At 41.5% G+C, this 27,304-nt stretch overlaps 1 protein-coding gene across 13 annotated transcripts in view; it reads left to right on the top strand.

The window, feature by feature from the left end:
- GREB1L (GREB1 like retinoic acid receptor coactivator) overlaps window positions 1-27,304 on the top strand; it is a 231,879-nt gene that overhangs the window by 172,698 nt on the left and 31,877 nt on the right. For all 13 annotated transcript variants that reach the window (XM_043508012.1, XM_038390230.2, XM_038390228.2 and 10 more), the window contains 7 exons: window positions 2,379-2,576; window positions 8,338-8,518; window positions 10,578-10,770; window positions 12,460-12,593; window positions 16,702-17,041; window positions 26,363-26,478; window positions 26,895-27,139. In XM_043508012.1, the coding sequence (XP_043363947.1) occupies window positions 2,379-2,576; window positions 8,338-8,518; window positions 10,578-10,770; window positions 12,460-12,593; window positions 16,702-17,041; window positions 26,363-26,478; window positions 26,895-27,139 (1,407 nt within the window). The remainder of the gene's footprint in view (window positions 1-2,378; window positions 2,577-8,337; window positions 8,519-10,577; window positions 10,771-12,459; window positions 12,594-16,701; window positions 17,042-26,362; window positions 26,479-26,894; window positions 27,140-27,304) is intronic.

The raw sequence follows: 27,304 nt of genomic DNA, 5'->3' as shown, positions 1-27,304 counted from the left end.
CATTATGATATTTTTCTGTCTTATTATATATCCCTTTCCTAATGGTTCTAATAGTGTGTTTGCTTTTTTGATTGCCACCACACATTGAACAGGTTTTTTAGAGAACTATGCATGATGACTCCAAGATCTTTCTTGAGTGGTAACAGCTAATTTAGACCCCATAATTTTATATGTATAGTTGAGATTGTTTTCCAATGTGCATTACTTTGCACGGATCAACATTGAATTTAATCTGCTATTTTCTTGCCCAGACACCCAGTTTGGTGAGATTCCTTTTTTAACACTTTGCAGTCAGCTTTGAACTTAACTATCTTGAGTAATTTTGTATCGTCTGCAAATGTTGCCATCTTAACTGTTTACCCTCCTTTCCAGATAATTTATGAATATGTTGAATAGCATTGGTCCCAGTACAGATCATTGAGGGATCCCGCTGTTTATCTTTCTTCTCTTATAAAACTATTTATTTATTCCTACCATTTGAGTCCTATCTTTTAACCGGTTACATATCTGTGAGAGAACCTTCCCTCTTATCACATGACTGCTTAGTTTGCTTAAGAGCATTTGGTGTGGGCTCTTTTCAAAGACTTTCTGAAAGTCCAAGTACAATATACTATATCAACTGGACAAGCCTTGTCCACCTGCTTGTTAACTCCCTCAAAGAATTCTAATAGATTGGTGAGGCATGATTTCCCTTTACATAAGCTATGTTGACCCTTCCCCAACACATCATATTCATCTGTATTTGATAATTCTGTTCTTTACTATAGTTTCAGCTAATTTGCCTGGTATTGAAGTTAGGATAATTGGCCTGTAATTGGCCCATATTGCCTCTGGAGCCTTCTTTAAAAATCAGCATTACATTAGCTATCCTCCAGTCATCTGGTAGACAAACTTATTTAAGTGATAGGTTACATACCACAATTAATTATTTTGCAATTTCATATTTGAGTTCCTTTTGAACTCTTGAGTGAATACCATCTGGTCCTGGTGACTTATTACTGTTTAGTTTATCAATTTGTTCCCAAACCTCCTCTGACACTTCAATGTGGAACAGTTCCTCAGATTTGTCACCTAAAAATAATGGCTCAGGTGTGGGAATCTCCCTCACATCCTCTGCAGTGAATACTGAAACAAAGACTGAATAAAACCTGAGAGGCCAGTCTGTCCCACTTACGTACATTGTGTAATGACTTACTCCACAAGTAGCTGCATGGAAATCAATAACATAAGGCACAATTGGCTCTCAACATTTGGCTCAAAATATCTTCAAATTGTTACTTAAAATACAAAGATGTTAGTTGTTTGTTGTTTAAAATAAACAAACTATTACTATATATTATCTTTTTAAATGGTTTTATTTTTGTTTTTTTAAATAATTTTCTCCCAGGCACATCTTTGAGCCAAGTTTTCCATCCACCCGCACTGGTTTTTGTAATAGGAAAACAGACAGAGCCATAACTAAAATGTTACTACAAGGTAAAATTTGGTAGTAGTAGGTTAAGAGTTTAAATTGTTCAGGACTAGTGAAGTGTATATAAAAGTGCATAGAATATACCCACTAACTATTTTTAAGTGTAGGACTGTACCTGTTCTTTGGCAGATGTGAACATTGACACATGCTTAGAGAAAACATTTCTCTAAATGATACAACTCCAGGCCCCAAAGTTTTCGTAGCTAGCTTTGACGCAACTCATTCCATAAGGCTTCCATGTACATCCATGACTAAGCTGCCTTAAAATCAGGACTTCTGCTCCACCTCTTGATTGAGGGTCTTTGGTCTCTCACTCAACCTTTCATTCCAGTCCATTTCCATAAATAAGTGGCCAGCCTGATGCTGTCATGGTCACACACCCGAGAAAGTAGAAACTAGGATGGTTTGACTATTCAGGTAAGTTCTCACCAATTGGCTTGCCACCCAGTAAATAAGAATTGTTTCAGTGTTGTCACAGCAGAGCAGTAGGTGTCATTCCATGGGGCCTGAGCACAGCAGCCTCAGCAGTGTATGGCTGCTCCACATGTGTTGGCACGTTCAAGGAACTGTATGTGGCAAGAGAAGGTTAGAACTACATGTATTGCTTTCCTTAATGGTTGCAATTCAGGCATTGAGGTTAGGCACTGAGGTTTCACTGAGTTGCAGCCTTGTAAAGCTTCAAATCACTTCATGCAATGAAAAAATGGCCACTACTCTGCTGAGAGTATCTTGTATGTAACCAAATTTTGATCTGAAAAGTAGATTCTGTGGTGGTGATGTACACCAGTTTCACCATAAATCTAGGATTTATTCTGTTGAGTGACTTTGATTATGTAAACCAGAGTATTTTGAAGGCTGCTGTTTTAATGTAAAATAATTTAAATTTTGATGCCTTTTTTTTAACTAGATTTGGATATTGCCACCTTCCAAATTTATCAGCCACAGCTTACAGTTGCCAGAAAGCTTTTGTCCCAGGTATGTGCTATAGCAGACAGTGGCAATCAAAGCCTGGATCTGGGCCACTTCAGCAAAGTAGACTTCATCATTATAGTCCCTCGTTCAGAGGTTCTGGTCCAGCAAACCCTTCAACGGATTCGACAATCAGGTAAAGGGATGGGGAGGAAAGCAGTGTATTTAATCAAAACTGGGTATGTATGTACCCCTGTTATATAGTGCTAGAGTAAACTGTTAAAAAAAATTATTCTGGAGGTCCCAGCTTTGTTCAGTTATTTAGTGTCACATGTAATTTAGACCAACTGCATTTACTGTGTAGGTGGCAATAGGCATTGCCATATTTACATAAAGACTGAAAGAGCTATGACCTGAGCTATAACATCTAGCAGTTGAAACGAGAGAACAGGGATGAACAAATGGCTTTTCATTTTTCCCCCACAATAGTATATTCATAAGAACACAGGCATTGCCATACTAAGTCAAATAGCGGTCTGTCTAGTCCAGTGTCCTGTGTTTGGCAATTGCCAATAGCCGATATTTCAGAGAAAGGTGCAAGAAACCCCTTAGTGGATAATTAATGGAATAACCTGCCTATTGAGATTTCTTCCTCCCCCTATCAGTTAGTGGTTGGCTAATGCTCTGAAGCATGAGGGTTTATATCGTTTTTAAAAATTGTCATATTTAGTATAACTATGGATTATTTATATAAATGGCTAATCATTTTTTTAATCTTATTAAGCTCTCGGCCTCTGTCTTGTTGCAATGAGTTCCATGCGATAATTATGCATTCTGTTTAAAAAATTTTTTTATCAATTTTAAAACGTTGTCTTTCAATTAATTTGATATTTCCTTGCTCTTGCTCTCATATAATGAAAAGGTAAAGAGGAACTTCCAATGCAACTTCTCTATACATTTTTTTTTATATGCCTACCACAGAATCATCAAAATATGTAGGACTGGAAAGGACCTTGAAGGGTCTTCTAGTCCAGTTCCCCCCCACGCTGAGGCTGGATCAAGTATACCTAGATCATCCCTGACAGGTGTTTGTCTAACCTGTTCTTAAAAACCTCCAGTGATGGGGATTTCACAATATCCCTTGGTAACTTATTCCAGTACTTAACCATCCATATGGTTAGCATTTTTCCTAATATCTAACCTAAATCTCCCTTGCTACAGATTAAGCCCATTACTTCTTGTCCTACCTACAGGGGACATGGAGAACAATTGATCATAGTCCTGTTTATAACAGCCCTTGACATATTTGAGGATTGTTTTCAAGTCGTTGTCCTCCTCTCCTTTTCTCAGGACTAAACATGACCAATTTTTTTAACCTTTCGTCACAGGTCAAGTTTTCTAAACCTTTTATCATTTTTGTTGCTGTCCTCTGGACTCTTTTCAATATGTCCATATCTTCCTTAAAGTATGGTGCCCCAAAACACTGTAAAGTGGGAGGTTACCTTCTGTGTCTTACATACAGCACTGCTGTTAATACACCCCAGAATACTTTGCTTTTTTTGCCACTGCATCATATTGTTGCCTCCTATTAAATCTGTGATATACTGTAACTTCTAGATCCTTTTCTACAGTGCTACAGCCTAGCCAATTTCCCATTTTGTAGTTGTGCATTTGATTTTTCCTTCAAGTGTAACAGTTTGCATTTGTCTTTTGAATTTCATCTTGTGGATTTCAGATCAATTCTCCAATTTATCAAGGTCGTTTTGAATGTTAATCCTGTCCTCCAAAGTGCTCTAGCAACCTCTCCCAGCTTGGTGTCATCTCCAAAATGTATAAGCACGCTCTCCGCTCCATTGTTCAGGTCATTAATAAAAATATTGACTAGTACCAGACCCAGGACCGACCCCTGTGGGAACCTTCTAGATATGTCCTCCCGGTTTGACAGTGAATCAGGATAACTACTGTTTTTTTAACTAGTTGTGCACCCACTTTATAGAATTTCATCTAGACCACATTTCCCTAGTTTGCTTATGAGACTATGATGTGGAACTGTCAAGCGTTCCTGAAATCAAGTCTTCTTGTTTATTTTCCCATAAAAACTAAAACAGTCCCAGTCTTTTCAGTGTCTCCTGATAAAGAGAGCCTCCCATACATCTAATGTATTTGGTTGTCCATTTCTGAATCCCTTCTCTTTCTGCTTTGATATTATTTTTGAGATAAGGTGACAACAACTTAACACATTATTTGAAAAGAGAGTGCCTCATTGATTTATATAATGGCATTATTATTTTCTCTTCCATTCCTCATACAGTCTTAACACTATGTTTTCTATTTTGCTGCTCCTGTGCACTGAGAAGAGGTTCTCTCTCAGCTGTTCTTTATGCTCAGGTTGAATATAATAATTTCCAAGACAGCTTACAGGGATTGCAAGCAAGCTGCTACTGTACTTCCTGCCCATTGGAGTAGGCTGGAGGAATATGGCAGTAATTTTAGTTTTGCCTGAGGGGAATAGAAAAGATTGACCCAATATTGGCAAGAGGCATCTGTAACTTATGAATTTTTGAAGGGGATTCTTAAGTATCTTTTCTCAGGTATCCATCTGGTTGGAAGAATGTATTAGCCAAGTACAGGGAAACTAAACTTACTGTCATTGAGTCTGACCCAACTCAATGCCATATTGAAGATTCTTATATAGATCTAAATTATTTTTTTCTAGTAATGTTATGAGTCTCCAGTCTGCTTATAAATCCATCCCCTTGGAGAAAATCTAGAAGTGAGGAAATAACTTTCACTCACCACGGTGAAAGTAAATCTATCCCACTAACGTCAAAGTGTCAGTGTAGACACCGTGCTTGGTTTTGTCACAGTAAATGGTCTCCAGGAGGTGTCTCACAATGCCCATCCTGACCACTCTGATCAGCAGTTCAAACTCCACTGCCCTGCAGCCAGGTAAACAAGAATCCACCATTCCCCTTTTAAAGCCCTGGGACTTTTTGAAATTCCACTTCCTGTTTGCTCAGCATGGAGCACTCACATTGCATCTTCCCAGCTAACCACAGTGGCTCCACACAACAAACGCTCTCCCTCTTGGACCACTGTGAAGCAGTTGGATCTGCTGAGTATATGGGGAGAGGAAGCTGTCCAGTCCCAGCTTTGCTCCAGTTATAGGAACTTCAATACCTACTGGCAGATTTCCCGTGGGTTTTATGAGAAGGGCTATGAATGGGACATGGTGCAGTCCTGAGCGAAGATAAAGGAGCAGAGGCAGGCATACTAAAAGGCAAGAGAGGCAAACCATTGCTCTGGTGCTATGCCCAAGAGCTTCCGCTTCTCTCAGGAGCTGGATGCCATCCTTTGCAGTGATCCCACCTGCACCACCAGGGACACTTCGGAGGGGCTGGAGGTAGTGGACAGTGAACCTAACCCTGAGGACAAAGTTGTGGATGAGGAGGTGGAGTTGGAGGATGTTGTGGAACCCACGAAAGGGTCATGTGGTGTGTGGTGAGTCAGGAACTCTTTTCCACTCCGGAGGAGTCTAGTCCATCCCAGCACTCCATCTCCGGTGAGCATAATGCAGGAGAGGAGACCCCTGGTAAGTGATCTTTTTGAGTTGATGCTGCTTGGTTATAGGATGTATAGCTGTCCTTTGCTCTGTATACTGTAGAAGTGGGTGAAGGGAGAGAAATGTGTAAGACTAGCTGTGTTTCAGTGTGCTTCACATTCCCCTGCTGTCCTACTTAGCTGCACAGAACAGGGTGTTGATGCACAACGAGATTTCACGGGAATCCTCCAGAGAAATCTTTAGAAAACTTTCCTGGAGGCACTCAGAAATCACTTGTGCAGGGACCAAAGCGGCACACAGGCGAGCAGCATAGGGACCAGGTCTGAAGCTGCACGCATGCAGGAGATGCACCCTTTCATCCTTGCTTACCCTCAGGAGTGAGATGGCTTCAATGACCCCTGTCTGTGGAAAATGGTGATAGAATTTACAATATTGTCCCATTGCCTTCACTGATCCTTTGAAAACATCACCTATATCCTTTTCCCCATCTTGAACACCCACCCCTCACCTGGGCCGAACTCACCATGTTTAGGGTGTTCACTGAGATGTGTGCGTGCCAAGGGACAGTGAGAAAGCAATTAGTATGTTAAAAGAGGTGTATTTTACTATAATGATTCAATGCTGTGTATGAACTAACAATCATGCTTCTATGTATTGTTTCTTGTGCTACTGCAGATGTGGCCTTCAGGGGAACCCCCTACAAACCAGAGACGTGCCTCCACCAGATGAGAAAGCGACCAAGGCAGAGGAAGGAGGACATGTTCCGAGAGGTGATCCAATCCTCCTGAGTCAGAAAAAAGAGAACACGGGGAGTTAAGACAAACAGAGAGGTGGGACAGAAAGGACAGTGTGGAGCACATTCTAAAGGCTCAGGAGCAGATGATAAAAGTGATGGAGGAGCAAACAGAGATGTTCAAGTCCCTAATCACACTCCAGGCAGAACAAATGCATGCTTGCCCACTCTTGCAGCCAATACAGAACTGTTTCCCATGTCCTCCCCAAACTCTTCCTGCACATTCCTTGCAACTTCCTGGAAATCTCGGTATCCCATTCACTCCACTCCTTAGGACAGCTACCAAAATGATAGCTGGATTTATGCACAGCTATGACAGCCTCCCCTGCCCAATCCTGTTATCTCCTTACTCCAACTCTTTTATGTTTCACTGGTGTTTAATAAAAACAAACTCTCTGAAAGATAACCAATCTTTATTTGTGTCTACACGTAGTGATTGCTGCTGGTAGTAAAACATGCATGTATTTTAATAATTTGCTTACTACAAATCCCACTCTGGAATCATCACAAGTTTTAGGCAAAATAAGATAACAAAAATTTATGAAGAAATTTATGCAGATTGCTTTAGAGAAATACACATTACTGGAGCTCATTATCAAAATGTTGCCTCAACGCCTCCCTGATTTGAATTGCCCCCCATTATGCCCCTCTAATAGCTCTGGTATCTGGTTGCACAATATCAGCAACCAGGCGATCTTCCTCAGTGCTCCACCGCTGGGGAAACTTTTCATTCATAGCCTTACAAAGATTTTGGAGTGTGCAACAGGCTACTATGACAATGGGAATGTTTTCCTGATTTAGATTCTTTAAACTGCCAAACGCACAATTCACGGTCATTCTGCACCTTCTCAGCCTATTGTTGAAGTGCTCCTTGCTGCTGTCCCTTTACCCGCTTCTACAGTATACAGTGCAAAGGACAGCTGTACATCCTATAACGAAGCAGCATCAACTCAAAAAGATCTCTTACTAGGGGTCTCCTCTCCTGCATCATGCTCACCTGATATGTAGTGCTGGTATGGGCTAGATCCCTCTGGAATGGAAAAGAGTTCCTGACTCACCGCAAGACTGCATGACCCTTTCATGGGCTCCACAATGTCCTCAACTCCACCTCCTCATCCACAACTTTGTCCTCGGGGTTAAGTCCACTGTCCGCAGCCTCCAGCTCCTCTGAAGTGTCCTTGGTGGTGGATGTAGGATCACCACCGAGGATGGTGTCCAGCTCCTGATAGAAGTGGCAGCTCTTGGGCACAGCACCGGAGTGACGGTTTGCCTCTTGCCTTCTGGTACGTCTGCCTCAGCTCTTTTATCTTTGCTCAGCACTGCACCATGTCCTGTTCGTAGCTCTTCTCACAAAACCCATGGGAAATCTGCCCATAGGTCAATATGACTTTCCCACAAAAAGCTCTGTGCCTCTTGTCAAGGTGATTTTATATTGTCGGCAAAACAGGAGAGTTTTGTTGGCAAAAGTAGCACTGTAGTGTGTACATATCTCCACTGTTTTGTCGACAAAAGGCAACTTTTGTTGACAAAACTCTGTAGTGTAGACAAGGCACTTATTTGTAGATAAAGGCAAAGGAATTTTTCTTTTTTTCTTTTTGGAAGGTGTTCTTGTTGACTTGGGCCTGGAAGAGAACGGGACAGCCTATCAAAGAGCTGAGAAATATGTAGTACGGCTAGACAATGAGATCCAAACTAAGTTTGAAGTTTTTATGAGACGGGTGAAGCAGAATCCATACACCTTGTTTGTGCTGGTTCACGACAATGCCCACATTGATTTAACAAGGTAAGTGCTTCACCATAACTAGGCAAAATTTATTCTACTATATATTATTACTCAGGATTTTTAATAATTTCAGCCTGATGTCTCCTTGCGCCCCAGGCATTTAAAGATTCATAACACAAGTCATCATCTTTGTCCGTCCTAGATGTTTCTTAAAACTATAATTCAGATTCATTTTAAGATTTAAGATGAGGTCAACTTTAGACTTTTCAATCCCTAGTAAGAATGCTCCTAGAGATCCCTCTTTCATCCTTCTCCCTTTCCTCTGCATAGCCATTCTCATCCAACTTCTCGTGTCTTTCCCAGTCCCATTTCTTTCCCATCTGTAACTGAGCAGAGTAGAAGAGAAAATGATAATCTTCCTTCCCCCGATCCCACCTGTAGCCACAAACCAATACTCTAGAACAAAGGAAAGGGTGAGGTTTTTTTTTTTCCCCCTACCAAATGAGATCATCAGGGAGGAAACTGGTCTCCATTCTTCTACCTGTACATCACTGCACAAACAAACCACTTACTGTAATGCCCGGTGGCCACGGCAGGTTTAGGGGGCAATCCAGAGCAGTAGTCCAGTGTGCATGGGTTGTCAGGTAGCCGGCAGGTCAATCTGGATTAGAAGAAGTGTGTGGCAATGGTCAGAGTTCTTGGACAGGTCAGCAGCTGGAAAATACAATTCAAGAGACTGGGTCAGTGGGCTGGGAAGGTGAGATCAGATGAGGTGTTGAGGCAGCAGGGGAAGCGAAGCAAGGCAAGGTGGTCTGGTGAGCAACCAGTTGGCACTAGTCTATTGCTCAGACTGCTTCCTCTTCCTTTGTATAGACCAGGTACACAATGAGAGTGCTGCCTGTCCATCCAATCAGAGGTTTGGGATGCGACTCCTGTAGGCCTTTAGTATGAAGGCTATTGGTCGTGGGAGCCTGTTTAGGGCATCGCTCTGATATAGCAGCTAAGGCTGCTTAAGGATCGGGTGAGCCTGGGTTCAATACCAAGGTCCTGACATACCCAAACCTTCCCCGTGTTAGCAAGCACAATAGATAACTGTGATCTTCCCAGTTAGTCAGGTTGTTTAAGCCTGAGTATTTTTGTTTTTGTTTTTATTTGAGTAGACTTATAGAAAATATAACTATTTGCTACAGAGAGATAACGAGAGTCATTTGTTTTCTCTTCCTTTAAATACAACTGTGGTAACTTAAATTCAAAATAGTGATAAAGCATCATGAGCATGGAGGGTAAGTGTCAATGTTTAATCTGAGTGGCACAAAACACTAGAGACTTTCTCTCCATGTGAAGTCCCATCATCACATGTCTTTTGGAAAATAAAGGCTATACATTATACTGCCTTGCTCCATGCAAGAATCAGCAAAAATTCTTACTTAAGTAAAGACAGAGATAATTTGACCCATGAGAGCAAAATATATTCCTCCTTGTTTCATTGCTCAAGTATTCAGGTACAGTTTGTATGGTTTTGGGAAACATTTGGACTGTCAAATTTTAGTAAACAAAATGCATTCTTGTTGTTGTTTTCTCAAAACCAAATTAGTATTACGTTTTTATTGTGGTGCCAAATATGGAATTCTCCTGAATCCTGTAGGTTTATTGAGACAAATGAGTGTTATGTCCACCTACCAGCAAGTGGAGACAGGAAATCAAACAAATGTTATGCCCTCAGTCCCCTATATAAGGACTGCTTCTGGTTGAGTAATCCAGTTAATTTTTGTGCCTGCTCCCCCATCTCTCCCCCCTCCCCCTTCATGTAAGAGCCCAGTCCAGCTGATACGCTTCCTTCTCTTTTTAGCTTGTTTTAAACTTTTTTCTATAGTCTGATCCTTTAAATTGGCAGGGTGATTTAGTTGCTTCCTAGTGTGGGACTTTGCTCCATTATTTCTCCCACACTCTTGGACTTCTCTATGCAAAGCACCTTGCTGGTTTTACCATCTCTTGTTCCTTTTCAGAGAGTCTGATGACCTGGGGCTTTTGGTTCCCTGTAAATCTAGAGATATTTTAATGTTACCACTTGAATCTGAAGGCGACAATAAAGTCGTTCTGTGTGTTTTTATTTCCACAGTGCCATCTCAAGTTCTCTATCACATGGTGAACCCAGTCATGGACTGGCTGATAGAGTTATTAACTGCAGAGAAGTCACTGAAGCTTTCAATCTCCTGGTCCTTCAAGTCAGCTCTTTCCCCTATGCCCTGCAAACACATCAGTCCAGAATAAGCTCTAGCAACGAGGTACATTGGATACAATTTGACAATATGGTAAGTGTGTAACTATTCAGCTAAGAGTTGTAGTATACTCCTAGAATGTGGCAAATATAAAATGCATAACCCAGATATATAAACAGAAACCTGTGGAGAAATCTCTTTTCCACGCTGGAAATTGTTTACTCCCTGAAGTTACAGTGGAATCTCAGCCTTTTTCTCCTTGGGGCCATTGGAGGCTGAGGTGGCACTGATATTTAGACTTAGAAACAGCACGTGTTCCTTTGCCCCAATAAAGCTTTGTCTATTACAGGGATGAGCAAACTCCGAGTTTGAAATTTGTTGAACCCCCTGAACTAATTTTAGGTATAAAAAGGCTGGCAGAACGAATATTTTGATGAGCCTTATACACTATAGGTGTACTGCACTGTACCCTTTTATTATTCTTTTGAATCCATGTACATAATGACAAATTCCCATACATTAATTACACTGTACCTGCATTGCATGAGAAATAACTGCAGTGCATTTACATCAGTAAGTGCTCCATGTATACTCATTACATAATTCTGTCACTTGAAAAATACCAATATTACAGACCTATATAAGCTAAGAATATGTATTTCTTAGGCCAGGTCTACACTACAGACCTATATTGGTATAAATACATCACTTAGGGGTGTGAGAAAACCAACCTAAACCTCAGTGTAGACAGCACTATGTCAATGGGAGAGCTCCCGTCAACATAGCTATCGCCTCTCTGGGAGGTGGATTGACTATGCTGACTGGAGGAGCTTTCCTGGCGGCATTGTAGTGTCTTCGTAAAGCACTAGAGTGGTGCAGCTGCACTGGTGCATCTGTAGCACTGTACGTGAAGGCAAGCCCTTAGTTATTAGAGATGAATATCAGTAGGCCAATGAGAGTGAGTTTAAAGCAAACTGATTTTGCCCGTAACCAGTCTATAGGCTTGGTACTATGACACTAGCGCTTACTATTAATGTCATCCTAGTATCCTGCCCTTGTATGCAGGCAATCACCATAATGCTAGTAACTAATGCTTAAATCAGGGAGACTTCCTGACATTTGCTCTACTGGGAGGAACTGCATCCAGAATTAAAACTAAAAGCACCTTAAGGGGGGTGGGGGAATATAAAAGCAGCCCATGATTAAGCTTGTTTTGTAATAGGTAATTCATCCCTGATCCCATAGGAACGCAGGCATTTCCATACAGGATCAGGCCCAGGGCCCATCTAGTCCATTATCCTGTCTCTAACACTGGCCAGCACCAGATCCTTCAGAGAAGGTGTAAGAACCCCCAGTAGACATAGGTGGGATAATCTTCCCCCTCATTTTGTCTTATCCTGATCTCTAATAAATACTGGCTTAAGCCCTGTTCGTGAAGGTTAATGTCACCTCTAAGATTTGTACTAGCATTAATTATGATAATTCTGAATATTCTTTTAATCCATAATATTAAATCCCAAGTATTTGCTGCTAAGACTAGGAAGAATGTGCTGGAAAAATGTGTGTGTGTGTGTGTGTGTGTCTCTCTCTCTCTCTAACAAACTTAATCAAATGTTAAATTAGCAGCAAATATTTAACATCTTCTTTTCAATGAAAGAAGTCATTACTCGGAAGAATGAAAATCAAAGATTTTCTCAGGAAAAATACTTTGTTTCATAATACAGGAGAAATGTAAATTGTCTTTAACTTTCGTTATGTTTGTGATATCTTTGTTTGGAACAGGAGGAAATGGGCAGGGAGGAGAAGTTGTATTTTGGCTTGAATGAATACAGCAAATCTCTACAATGGGGAATCACAAGTCCTCTGCTGAGATGTGATGAAAACTTTGAAAAAATGGTGAACACACTCTTAGAAAGGTAAATAATAAGAGTTTTGAATTGTTCCTAACCATGATCCAAGGTTACATGCCATATAACAAATGGACAGAGAGACAATGTCACAGTGTAACTACAAAAAGAACGAGGAGTACTTGTGGCACCTTAGAGACTAACAAATTTATTTGGGCATAAGCTTTTGTGGGCTAATGCCCACTTCGTCAGATGCATGCAGTGGAAAATACAGTAGGAAGATAGATAGATAGGTAAGCTATTATCAGCAGGAGGAAAAAAACTTCGGTAATGATAATCAGGATGGTCCATTTCAAACGGTTGACAAGAAGGTGTGAGTAACAGTAGGGGAAAAATTAGCAACTACCAACACTACAAAAAAGAAGGAATCTGCGTGGACCCCTCTTGAAGGTCGAAACAACAGACTGGATTTCTACATAGAGTGCTTCTGCTGACATGCACTGGCTGAAATTGTGGAAAAGCAGCATCACTTGCCCCATAACCTCAGCTGTGCAGAACACAATGCTATCCATAGCCTCAGAAACAACTCTGACATCATAATCAAAAAGGCTGACAAAGGAGGTGGTGTTGTCATCATGAATAGGTCGGAATATGAACAAGAGGCTGCTAGGCAGCTCTCTAACACCACATTCTGCAGGCCATTACCCTCTGATCCCACTGAGGGTTACCAAAAGAAACTACACCATTTTCTCAAGAAACTCCCTGAAAAAGCACAGGAACAAATCTGCACAGACACACCCCTAGAACTCCAATCAGGGGTATTCTTTCTGCTACCCAAGATCCATGGAAATCTTGGACGCCCCATCATCTCAGGCATTGGCACCCTGACAGCAGGATTGTCAGGCTATGTAAACTCTTTCCTCAGGCCCTACACTACCAGCACTCCTAGCTGTCTTCGAGACACCACTGACTTCCTGAGGAAACTATAATCCATAGGTGACATTCCAGAAAACACCATCCTACACCAACATTCCACACAAAGATGGACTACAAGCCATCAGGAACAGTGTCCCCAAATAATGTCTCAGCAAACCTGGTGGCTGACCTTTGTGACTTTGTCCTTGCTCACAGCTATTTCACATTTGGGGACAATATATACCTTCAAGTCAGTGGCACTGCTATGGGTACTCGCATGGCCCCACAGTATGCTAACATTTTTATGGCTGACTTAGAACAACGCTTCCTTAGCTCTTGTCTCCTAACGCCCCTACTCCACTTGTGCTACATTGATGATATCTTCATCATCTGGACCCATGGAAAAGAAGCTCTTGAGGAATTCCACCATGATTTCAACAATTTCCATCCCACCATCAACCTCAGCCTAGACCAATCCACACAAGCGGTCCATTTCCTGGACGCTACGGTGTCAGTAACAAAGAAAGTAACAGAATGCCATCACCTTCAGCCGCCAACTAAAACCTCTCCAACGCATCATCAAGGATGTACAATCTATCCTTACAACCTATCACAGATCTTGGGAGACAGGCCAGTCCTCACTTACAGGCAGCCCCCCAACCTGAAGCAAATACTCACCAGCAACCACACACCACACAACAAAAACACTAATCCAGGAACCTATCCTTGCAACAAAGCCCATTGCCAACTGTGTCCACATCTATTGAAGGGACATCATAGGACCGAATCACATCAGCCACACCATAAGAGGCTTGTTCACCTGCACATCTACCAATGTGATATATGTGATAACTACCAATGTGCCAGCAATGCTCCTCTGCCATGTACATTGGCCAAACTGGACAGTCTCTACGCAAAAGAATAAATGGACACAAATCAGATGTCAAGAATTATAACATTCAAAAACCAGTTGGAGAACACTTCAGCCTTCCTGGTCACTCAATTATAGACCTAAAAGTGGCAATTCTTCAATAAAAAAAACTTCAAAAACAGACTCCAACAAGAAACTGCAGAATTTGGAAATGGAATTAGTTTGTAAACTGGATACCATTAAATTAGGCTTGAATAAAGACTGGGAGTGGATGGGTCATTACACAAAGTAAAAACTATTTCCCCATGCTAATTTTTCCCCTACTGTTACTCATACCTTCTTGTCAACTGTTGGAAATGGGCCATCCTGATTATCACTACAAAAGTTTTTTTTTCTCCTGTTGATAATAACTCATCTTAATTGATTAGTCTCGTTAGAGCTGGTGTGGTAACACCCATTTTTTTTCATGGTGTGTGTGTGTGTGTGTGTGTGTGTGTGTGTGTGTGTGTGTGTGTGTGTGTGTGTGTGTATCTTCCTACTGTATTTTCCACTGCATGTATCTGATGAAGTGGGCTTTAGCCCACAAAAGCTTATGCCCAAATAAATTTGTTAGTTTCTAAGGTGCCACAAACATTCTTCATTCTTTTTGCTGATACAGACTAACACGGCTACCACGCCTGGTTGTCAGGAAATGGTTAGGTAGCATTCTGAACAAACACTTCAGTTTGTTAACTGAGTATCTTTTAAATATATTAAAAACTGGCTGCCTCACTTTCCCCTCTTGCCTCAAAAATGTACAGGTGCAAATGTGAGTGCAATTTAGCTGGCCAATATTGAAAATTTGGTTCAAACATGTACGCCTTATAGTTGGCATTCAGCCACTCTGTCATAAATGGAATCGGATCAATATGCAACACTAGGTATTTGGTAGAAGGGTCAAAGTTCACACTGATCTTTTCTTCATATTTTTCAATTTCAAACCCTAGTGTAATCCTCTAGGAAGTTAGAATAATGGATCCTATTTAAAGTTTGTCTCACCACTCTTACATGTGCACAACCTAGAATAAACCAAATGTAGACGTTATAACATTTTTGGCATTTCAATTACAGGGTTCCAAAAATGCACCAGTCTAGTTAGGCTTAAACATGGAGCTTTTGGAATTTGGACAGCCCCTTGATACTGGAATTCCAGGGGTTTGTTCCATTTTTTTTAATTTCATAATGAATTTAATGATGATGTAAGGTGTCGGATTGATAGCCTTACAAACTGAAGTCCTCTGCTTATCCAGGTAATTGGTACGGCATAAGCAGTGTGGTCCAGGCTTGCCCATTCTGTTTTCCATTTTGCCTTAGTCCTGATCTAGAAGGCTGAGTGGGTAATTCATTTTCTATGCTGGTGGCTTCTCTAAAGAGAGTGACAAGAAGTTTGCCAGATGTGGACACTGTCCACTAGCAAATGAACTGAGAATTTCAACAAATCTCATATGGGTCATATAACAGCCTCTTTACGGTGACAACTTTTGGTGTTTGCTGACCAGGACCTGACTATAACTCGCAATGGCTCCATATCCCCTTATAGACAACAAAGCAATCCAGTTCCACAGAGCCAAGGCTGGATATGTTGTCACATATAGACAAGAGAAGCTAATCACAGGAAATAAGGCAGTACTATCATTTTCAACACTGCTGATCTCATCAATGCAGCATGCTATCTGTATATGTTGTCATTTGTGATTGTTCAAACCAACTTTTACTCCTATTATATTTCCATGTTTATTAAATATAATAGTAGATTGTTACAATGACTAGACTTAGGATGGTTTTCTCTTAGTTCAGTAGGTTTTCACTTTTTCTTAGTATTTGGTCCTACTTGTTTGGATTTATAGTCACTGAATTTAGCTCCAACATGAGCGAGACTGTTATTGTCTTGCTTGAAAGCCAAACTCTTAATTTGCCCTTGGTTGAGATCCAACAAAGTATGCTGCTGCACTAGCACATAGGTAAGTCTAGTCTTTTCATGAGTGGTGTAAGTTTATATCTGCCCACCCCAAAACTCCCTTCTTCCACAAAACTTGATAAAAGAGGGGAAAAAAAACCGTGGACAATTAAGTGAGACTGGATCATCAGCCTGTGCTATCTGTGTTTGTACTGATATTAACAGTGTCTGAATTAGACTGTACCTTCTTCTATAGTTGTATGTGCCATGTATGCCTATAAAAAATATGATGCACTTATAACTCATAATTGTTAATAGAGTCTGTTTTTATGTACTACATATAAAATGAGCTCCTTTTTCTTGCCATCCAGGCCTGCCTGTGTCCGAGCTGACTTTCGTGTAATGATTTTATTGAACATATTTACTGACCAACATATAATTGTATTCCTTTGAAGGTACCCCAGGCTGCACAGCATGGTGATTCGCTGCTACCTTCTTATTCAGCAGTATTCTGAAGCTCTGATGGCTCTCACAACCATGGCCTCCCTCAGAGACCACAGCACCCCTGAGACACTCAGCATAATGGATGACCTCATCACTTCACCAGGAAAGAATAGGAATGGTTGCGGCCATATGCTTATCATTAGAGTTCCCTCTGTGCAGTTAGCAATGCTGGCAAGAGAGAGGTTACAAGAAGTGAGAGACAAATTAGGTCTGCAGTATCGTTTTGAGATCCTTCTTGGGAACCCAGCTTCAGAATTTACTGTTGCTAAGCACTTTGTGACACGATTAAAGGTTAGTAGGAATTAAATGTTTCTGTGCAAGACTGTAACTTGTATAAATAATGATGTAGCCCTGTAAGGGACTAATTTTTAATCCTATCTCACCACTTAATACCTTTTCCCACCCTCTCCCACATAGTTTGTTGAATTTTTATCCCACTTCCGCTACTATCATAGCTGGTCCTACGGGACCTGTGGGATCTCAGTCCCACTGCAGGGCTCTAGTAAAAATCTTGTGTGTACCTACACATTTATGGACATATGTGTTAGTTCTTACATGGAAAAGGGGCATATTTACTATAGTTCTTTCTGTGTGGGTGTAGTCTACTTTCGGTCATTATAACCATTTTAAGGTGCAGGAAAAAATGCTAAGTTGTTGTTGGTCCTAGAAGTAAAAGATAAGTAAAAGATATTCCAAGTTGGATAACAAACAGTATGAAACAATCTTCATTAAAAACCAGATTGGTTTGAGAGCCAAGCTTAAATCCCACCAAATGAACTAATTCTGTTCTGTCCATTTATCTGTCAGCTACTCTGTCCTTACAACCATTGTCTACCCTGCCTATAGCTGGTAAAGTATTCTGATAGGCCTAGAATTAATTCTTTTCTCAGTCCATTGCGTGGCAAAGGCCTCTTCTTTACAACTTGATGTGCACCACATGAAAAACATTGGTTAGGCTAGTATGTATTTGCGAGTACATGACACTGTTTAGCTACTCTGTATTTACAAGTTCATGATGCTAGTAGCAAAGTCTGTCTCCCACACTGACTTTACCACCATATTGAAACTACTGGAGAGTGACTACCTTTTATAGAATTGTAAGTATTAAAGTGGAAAGGAATTTCCTGGGTTACCTGGTTCAAGTCCCTGCTTTAAGCTCAAAGGTTCTTTTTCTGACTTGTTTTACTTTGCAAAACATTCAGTGATATACAGTCAGATACAATTGGATCCTAGGGGCCACATTCGCCATTCTAGTCAAGTTGCTCTTGGCATAGGAAGAGAAACTGGGAGTAAAGGGGGCTTTAAACACTGAGATTGCTTTAACCTATGCCTGGCTGCAACAGCCTCCTTGAAGGGCTATTCTGGAGAAAAAATTATCAGAAGTGCAGTTCATGCTGGTTGCAACCCTTACCTTTCACAATACATTCCCAGAAACTGCAATAGGGACAATGTAAAGCTGCTTCAGTAGCTCAGTGCCACCCAGGGAACACCCTTATGCCAGGAGTATTTCCTAGAGGCTGGTTCCTCCCCCTTTAAAACCCTGTAATAGCGATCCTACACAACCTGTGTCATGGGAATTCTCCATTGCCATTTAAAGCCCCTGTGTGCCACAGCAGCACATGGGCCTCAGTAGGAATCAAGATCAAAACTGCTAATGTGGCAGCTGATGTTTGGGGAATCCTTGTAGCTGTATTAAACTGAGTGGAGAACTACAGTCAGGTGGAGAATGAAAAGACTAGGCTTGACAACCTCCAAATGACTTTCTCACTCCTCTCCCACATGGCGGAAGACAAAATGTTTTTGGAAGCCAACAAAACTTCAGGGCCTCAAATTTGTTTTCTTATTTCAGGTTGGGTGTTTGGAAAAAACCCAGTACCGGCGCTGAAGCGTGCATGAGGGCAGTAAACATGCACTCGCTCCCCCTGCTTCCAAATCACTAATTCTAATTCATTCCAAACTTTAAGGATATGTCTACACAGCAAAGACAAACCTGGTGCTGGACCATCCTAACTGACTCAGTCTCATGGAGTTTGGGCTGTGGAGTTGTTTCATTGCTGTGCAGACTTCCAGGCCTGGGCTGGAATCCAAGTTCTGGGACCTTCCCTCTTCACAGGGTCCTAGAGCCCAGGCTCCATCCTGAACCCAGACATCTACAGGGCAATGAAACAGCCTCGCAGCCCAAGTCAGCTGGCACAGGCCAGTCACAGGTGTCTAGTTGCTATGTAGACACATCCTATCCTGGCTGGGGATATAAAAAATGGAGGGCGTTTCCTGCCTCCCCGCCCCATGTGTATAAATGCAGAGCTTCAGAGCACATCTCATTCACAGCCAAGCATTGCTGCCCGTCCCCCACTTTCCTCCTACACTAATTTGTCCATTGTTGCAATTGATGTAAAATCAAACACATACGAGTCTTTTAGCCATTTTGATATCACAGTCTCTTCAAATGGAGCATCACTTATCCCTTTCTCTTTTTCTTCTCCTTTACATCTTAGTGTATCTTTCATGTGCCTTCTTCAGTATCTGTTTTCCCATTTTCTGTTTTTCTATATTTAATATCTTTATTATTTTACACCTTTTCTTTCTAATACCATTCTTCTTTCTCTTCAGTTCACTTGTTCTTTGCTGACTTTTCCTCTCTCCATCTTCATTTTGTTTCTCTCTTCATATTTGGTACTTTGTTCTTAAAATTTTCATACCGAGAAAAGAAAAGGATTAATAAAGAAAAGAAAAGAAGCGGCTACCTTCTTTTCTCCCTCTGTCCTCCACTCTGATGGTTGTCTCTATTCCCCCCACCCCCCACCAGACTCTGGCTTTCCTGGTGTTTGTGCCGTGGGGGGAGGCAAGAAAGGGGAGAACAGAGGTTGGAGAAAGTTCCCTACGGTATGTATATCTGCGTTTTCACAATATCTCACTCATTTCTGTCGAGGAGGGAGGGGCAGGGAGAGGATCCTGTCTCTTGGGAGGCCTCAGGTAACAGTGGAGACGAGTGCTTTCTTTACTCCATACTTGAGGAGAACTGTATGTGCTGGGGTCAAGGTGGGTCACTTTCCTGGCATTAGCATAAGTGCTGTCTCACACCACTCATCTTCCCTCTGGTGGTGATCAGCTGTGCAGATGTGTTGGGTAACTAGCAAATGTAATGCCTAGTATTCCTAAGGCACGGCTCTGTGGATCTACCCTTCCCCTTGATGTTTTACACCTGGGGCAGCAAAATTGCTGTTAAAGTCTGTTTTAGTTTCCTCACTGTTCATTTTTTTTTCTTTATTTTGTGGTGGGGACAGCTGCTTTGGGGACTGTCCATAGTAAGAGCTGTCAGTTCTTCTTAGTGTGCTGGTCCCTATGTGAATTCCCCCGTGGGGAAACATGCGCACCATGCACCTGAGATTGGAAATTTTTTCAGCAGTGTCCACTGATCCATGCCTGTGCCGTTTGCCTCCTCGTGTTCTGATCTGAAGGCATATGGGGAAGTGGGGTGCAGAGCGACCCCCTCTCCAGTTCCTTCATACCACTGCATGGTCTGAGATGGAAATTCTCCACTGTTCTTGAAGATTCTTCTTCTCTTTCAACTTGTAAATATTGTTTTAGATCATTGGGCGTGGCAGCTTTTTTCTGTTATCAATCTTCCTCTACCCATAAAACTAGCTACTAACAGGGGACTTCTACCAAGAGACGCTGTCAGCAACAAAGGGTCTGATCAACCTCCTGCAGTTGCTAGGAGTGTGCACAAACACTCAAAAGTCCACTTTGATGCCAGTTTAGTCCACAGATTTTATAGGAGCAACCGTGGACTCGAACACAACCAAGGCATTCCTCCCACAGGACACTTTTCAGCTTGCTGCACAACTCAGACAGAGCTCTCAGATGCAAATCTGCTCCTCTCATCTTCCTGGGTCACATGGTGTCGTGTACTTATGTAATCCCATTCACGAGACTACATCTTCATTGTCTACAGGTCTGACTTCCCTCAGTCTACTCACCCAGAACTAAAGCATATTTCCGTAACAATCATATAGTAAAATGTCATAGCTCCATATGCAATGTTGACAATGTATACCTTCAAATCAGCGGCACTGCAATGGGTACCCGCATAGCCCCACAGTATGCCAACATTTTTATGGCTGACTTAGAACAACGCTTCCCCAGCTCTCGTCCCCTAATGCCCCTACTCTACTTGCGCTACATTGATGACATCTTCATCATCGGGACCCATGGAAAAGAAGCCCTTGAGGAATTCCACCATGATTTCAACAATTTCCATCCCACCATCAACCTCAGCCTGGACCAGTCCACACAAGAGATCCACTTCCTGGACACTACGGTGCTAATAAGCGATGGTCACATAAACACCACCCTATATCGGAAACCTACTGACCGCTATTCCTACCTACATGCCTCTAGCTTTCATCCAGATCATACCACATGATCCATTGTCTACAGCCAAGCTCTACGATATAACCGCATTTGCTCCAACCCCTCAGACGGAGACAAACATCTACAAGATCTCTATCATGCATTCTTACAACTACAATACCCACCTGCTGAAGTGAAGAAACAGATTGACAGAGCCAGAAGAGTACCCAGAAGTCACCTATTACAGGACAGTCCCAACAAAGAAAATAACAGAACGCCAGTAGCCATCACCTTCAGCCCCCAACTAAAACCTCTCCAACGCATCATCAGGGATCTACAACCTATCCTGAAGGACGACCCATCACTCTCACAGATCTTGGGAGACAGGCCAGTTCTTGCTTACATACAGCCCCCCGACCTGAAGCAAATACTCACTAGCAACCACACACCACACAACAGAACCACTAACCCAGGAACCTATCCTTGCAACAAAGCCCGTTGCCAACTCTGTCCACATATCTATTCGGGGACACCATCATAGGGCCTAATCACATCAGCCACACTATCAGAGGCTTGTTCACCTGCACATCTACCAATGTGATATATGCCATCATGTGCCAGCAATGCCCCTCTGCCATGTACATTGGCCAAACTGGACAGTCTCTACGTAAAAGAATAAATGGACACAAATCAGACGTCAAGAATTATAACTTTCAAAAACCAGTCGGAGAACACTTCAGTCTCTTTGGTCACTCAAATACAGACCTAAAAGTGGCAATTCTTCAACAAAAAAGCTTCAAAAACAGACTCCAACGAGAGACTGCTGAATTGGAATTAATTTGCAAACTGAATACAATTAACTTAGGCTCGAATAAAGACTAGGAATGGAGGGGTCAGTACACAAAGTAAAACTATTTCCCAATGTTTATTCTCCCCCTCCCCCCACTGTTCCTCAGACGTTCTTGTCAAATGCTGGAAATGGTCAACCTTGATTATCACTACAAAAGGTTTTCTTCCTTCCCCCCGCCCCCCCTCCCCACTCTCCTGCTGGTAATAGCTCATCTTAAGTGATCACTCTCCTTACAGTGTGTATGGTAACACCCATTGTTTCATGTTCTCTGTGTATATAAACACTGAATGCATTTGATGAAGTGAGCTGTAGCTCACGAAAGCTTATGCTCAAATAAATTTGTTAGTCTCTAAGGTGCCACAAGTACTCCTTTTTCTTTTTGCAGATACAGACTAACACGGCTGCTACTCTGAAACCTAACAATAGATGCTGTTCGTCAGTCACCCAGAGTAAAACTCATACAGGGACCAGCACTTGAAGAAGAAAGGGATGTTACTTACCTGTTCTATAACCAGAGTCCTTTGAGAGTGTGGTCCTTATCTGTTTTGCTCTACCTGCCCTCCTTCCCTTCTGCTTGAGATCTTGACTTGGTTTGCAGTAGGAACTGGAGAGATGATTGGTTCATGTTGTTCTTTATGCCCTCAAATCAGAACATGAAGAGATGAGTGGCGCAGGTGTGGACCAATGAACACTGCTGAAAACTGATCTCAGGCACATGGTGCACATGTGTACCCAGAGTGGAATATAAATAGGGACCATGCATCTTGAAGATCTCTGGTTACAGAACAGTTAAGTAACCTCCCTTTTTCTTATCTTTTTTTTTGGATGAATGAGAGAGCAGCTTTGGGATATTGAGTTTCCTCTTTTAAGAACTATGAGTGAAATCCTGGCTTCATCAAAATCAATATGAGCTTTGCCACTGACTTCAATGGGACCAGGAAGGACCAATTTGTGGAGTATCTTTTAGTGGCACCAGCTTGGAGGGTCCTGTTAACTCTGTCCTTCCCCTAAGCATCAAGGTACCAGTGCTTAGCAGCGCAGCACAGGATTGGCAGTAGCTGTGTGCTGGTGATCTGGTGCTACTCTAGTTACTACTTATTATATTATATCACTTTTCAGTCCTAGCCTCAGTGACTTGGTCTCCTCTTTGATTTCTCACCTTGGAAGGAAACAAAACAAACAAAGCGCAAAGACATAAACCCACTGGATTTGATCTTGTCGGTGAGGTTTTTGATCCAGATGGTGTTGCATTCCTTTCCCTGGTCCCAGTTTTTCCAGTGTTCTTTCCTCCACTTTCTCAGAAACCTCCAAAGTTGGTTATGTGCTACAGGGTAAATACATCACCTTGCTCTGAATCCTGCTGAATAGGACAGGTTTCAGAGTAGCAGCCGTGTTAGTCTGTATTCGCAAAAAGAAAAGGAGTACTTGTGGCACCTTAGAAACTAACCAATTTATTTGAGCATAAGCTTTCATGAGCTACAGATCACTTTCTCGATTGCAGACCTGGGAGTGACTATTCTTCAACGGGGAAGCTTCGGAAGCGGGTTCCGGTGGGAGACTGCTGGGTTGGAGTTGGTTTGCAGGCTGGATGCAGTTGGCTTGGGCTTGGGTGGCGACTGAGAGTGGATGAGTCATTACACAAAGTAAAACTCTTTCCCCATGTTTATTCCCCCCCCACACACTGTTCCTCAGACGTTCTTGTCAACTGCTGGAAATGGCCCACCTTGATTATCACTACAAAAGGTTTTCTTACCCCCCCCCCCCCCGCTCTCCTGCTGGTAATAGCTCATCTTAAGTGATCATTCTCCTTACAGTGTGTATGGTAACACTCATTGTTTCATGTTCTCTGTGTATATAAATCTCTCCACTGTATTTTCTATTGAATGCATCCGATGAAGTGAGCTGTAGCTCACGAAAGCTTATGCTCAAATAAATTTGTTAGTCTCTAAGGTGCCACAAGTATTCCTTTTCTTTTTGCTGAATAGGACAGTACATTTCTGCCATTGAACCTGCTAACTGAGCTAATATAGAGAGGTGGGTAGGTAGTCAGAACAATTTGTATTGTTCCCAAAAATATGGTGCACGGAGGGTGCCGAAAGCAGCAGGCTGATGGGATAGGGAAAGTAAATAGAACTAGAGTAGAAGAGATGTGCTACTCCTAACCCTGAGGGGAAAAACATTAGTCCTAGGTTTTTCACAGTGGAAAATTTTAAAAAGCAGGACATCATACTGAGTCATTGATCTACTATAGAGTGTTTCCTTTTTAAGCTTGTTCTTTTTGCCTGAGAAGAAATTACTCATAATACATGACATTTGTGAAGGAAGAGAGAGAGCAAATATATACAGAAGGAGAATAGAGAAAAGCTGGGTGGAAAATGTCATTGAAAAGTTCCTCCTGCTATACACCTGTTCCACAGAGCTTGCGTATAACTAGGTGCCCTCTGAAGATACATCTATGTAAATTAATATCAGCCTTGCAGATTTCTGCCAGCCCCCTAGTTCCAGGAGTAGAATCCCTTTTTTATGAGCAATTACAATATTACTGGTTTGATTTTGGTGTTTTGGGTTTTTTTAATCCTATTCATGGTTCAGTCAGCAAAGCAGATTTTGTGCCTCAGCTGGTAAATTTCCATGAAGATTTGCAAGGCCAAGTTATAAATATCTCATTCAGAGTTGATTCTTGATCCATCATTAAGAAGATGCAGGAAACGCTTTAATAATATTCTGCAGTATTAATAAGTATTGATTCCAAAGCATCAAGGCTTAATTTTCATTTGTTCTTCCATAGTGAGAAAGACCTTCATCTTTAAAATCACCCAGAAAAGAACATTTTGAGTCTCCAGCTAGTGTTTATGAAGAGAAGACACATTGGTGCAGAAGTTCCTAGCTGATAACCTTGTCTGATTGGCCAGTGATCTGACTGACCTAAGTTGTCAATTTTCTCAAATGGTACCTATAGCATATTGGCAATAGGAGCTAGATTTTAGCCTTCACTTTTTTGCACTTAAGCATTATAATGTGATTTCAGCATTTGCAGAGGTAGAATAGTTCTTTTTCTCTTCCCGTTAAAGCAGTTGCCTTTGACTTCTAATAAATAATAGATGCTGAAATTAGTATGCCTTGTATATTTTTTCTTTTCTTTTTCTTTTATTTTAATACAGCAATTTCATCCCTTATATATCAGTGCACCTTATACCAAGATGGCTCTGTACATGAGCAAGCAGCATCACTTGTGTAAATACAACTTGGGAACTAATATCTGTAAACTTCTGTTGTAGAACCTTAAAAAAAACCTTCTGTTGTAGAACCTTTTTTGGTGGTGACACAATGGATTTTCTCCACCTCTGTCTATAAACAGTAGCTAGTTACTATCCAGACAATATACACCCACTAGATTATAAAAACTTTATGCTAGGTTTTACTTTTGGCCTGGCTTCCTTTTAAACCGTTGCTTTAAAGTTGTAAAGCCTATATGGCCACATCCGGCCTCCATCCTCAAGAGGTTCAGGGCACACAATATGCAGCAGAACCAACAAGCTTCTGCTGCATGATGTGAAGTGAGATCCTGGGAGGCTGCACCCAATACACATAACAGAGCTATGCTCTGTGGGGATCATTGTGCTGCATTTTACCCAGGGATTGGGGGATGAGCGGAGCTGGGGCTGAAACTACCAGCCATTTCACTCTGTGGAGGGGAGAGTGTGAAGCCCAAAAGGCTCAGCCATGAAGTGATCCACATGTGAGGATTCTTTGCCCCGAGTCCATGCATAAAATCTAGGATTTGCCCCTTAGGGGAACTTATATCGGCATAGCTACGTCTCTTAAGGGCGTATAAAAGAAAATGCTGACCTAGTGTAGACGGTGTTAGGTTGACAGAATAATTTTTGTCGACCTACATACCACATCTTGGAGAGGTGGATTACTTACGCTGAAGGGAGAACCCCTCCCATCAGCATAGGTAGTGTCCATGCTAAAGCGGTACAGTGGCTGCAGCTGTAACACTGTAGTGTTTGTGTAGACAAGCCTTTAGTGTACTTCTATTTTCTTAAGTAGAAGAGTAAAGCAAAAATTGAAGTAGTTCTTAATCCTTTTTCATACACTAGGGGAAATTATTTCCCTTGGCCATAAACTGCTTTCAGATGTCTTATGTCTGTTCAAAAAAGAAATCTAAGACAGATGCCACACCCAGATATACGGTACTAACTCAGTAACATACTGTTGGTTATGCTTTTATTGCTTTGCTGGCAGTTGGCTACATGCAAAATTCACAATTGCCCTGAGATTGTCCCCACTGTCGGATGTTGTTATGAATAATGTGCAGAGAACAAAAAATAGGACCCACAGTAGTGGGTTAAAATTAAAGTTTAAAAAATGGAACCCAGACTTGATTTAGTATTCTCTTTTTGCAGGCTTGGAGGGGAAATGAACAGGAGGATTGGGTCCCTCGTACCTATCAGGATTTAGAAGGCCTGCCTTGTATTGTTATCCTGACTGGCAAGGACACCCTAGGAGAAACTTTCCCTAGGTACTGTTTGAACTGTTGTACAGTGCAAATGTCTGAAAAACAATCTACATGTTTGTAAGAACAAATGTAAAACTTTCAGCTTCTGACTGGAAATAATCTTTCTGTTAATGTTGCAAGAAAGATGCTGTTTTAGAAGACTTTCTTTTTGGTAAAGTTTTTCCTTGGTGAAAAGAAAAAATTGCTTTGTGAAAGATAAAGTACTAGTGGGAGGTTCTACATTGTATAATGAACTGAACAGCTATACTAAGTATCAAGGAACAAAGCTCATGTGCTGAGTATTTTAAACTAATTAGATTTCCAGTGATTAATGGAATTGCAAATAGACATTGTATAAGCTGTTTAAAATTAATACTGAGAGTGACTCTTTAAAGGCCAGAAAATATAAAACATCATCTTTCTTGGGTTTGTTCCTCTAGGTCATTGAAATACTGCGACCTCCGACTTATTGACTCAAGCTATTTAACTCGCACTGCCTTAGAGCAAGAAGTAGGTCTGGCATGCTGCTATGTCTCAAAGGGGGCAATTCGAGGGTCTATTGTAGCTCTTGACCTGAGTGAGAAGGAGCATGAGAAGGCTAATATTAGTGAGAATGACTCTGATGAACTGTTGATAGACTTGGAGAGACCTCAGAGTAACAGCAGTGCGGTCACTGGAACATCAGGTCAGTCATTGCTTTTACAGTTGCTCTGGAGCATAATGCTTGACCTATATTTTGTAAGAATTTGAACACAAACATTGAAGCATCAAGTAAAATGTCAGCGATTAGCTGTGTTTGATTTCAGATTAGAAAATAAAGATGTGGTTTGCACCATCTTGCATACCTGAG

The sequence above is a fragment of the Dermochelys coriacea genome, chromosome 2 (genome assembly GCF_009764565.3).
Source record: "Dermochelys coriacea isolate rDerCor1 chromosome 2, rDerCor1.pri.v4, whole genome shotgun sequence".
NCBI lineage: Eukaryota > Metazoa > Chordata > Testudines > Dermochelyidae > Dermochelys > Dermochelys coriacea.
Note: the sequence above shows the minus strand (reverse complement) of the source record. Positions and strands in the feature narration are given on the sequence as shown.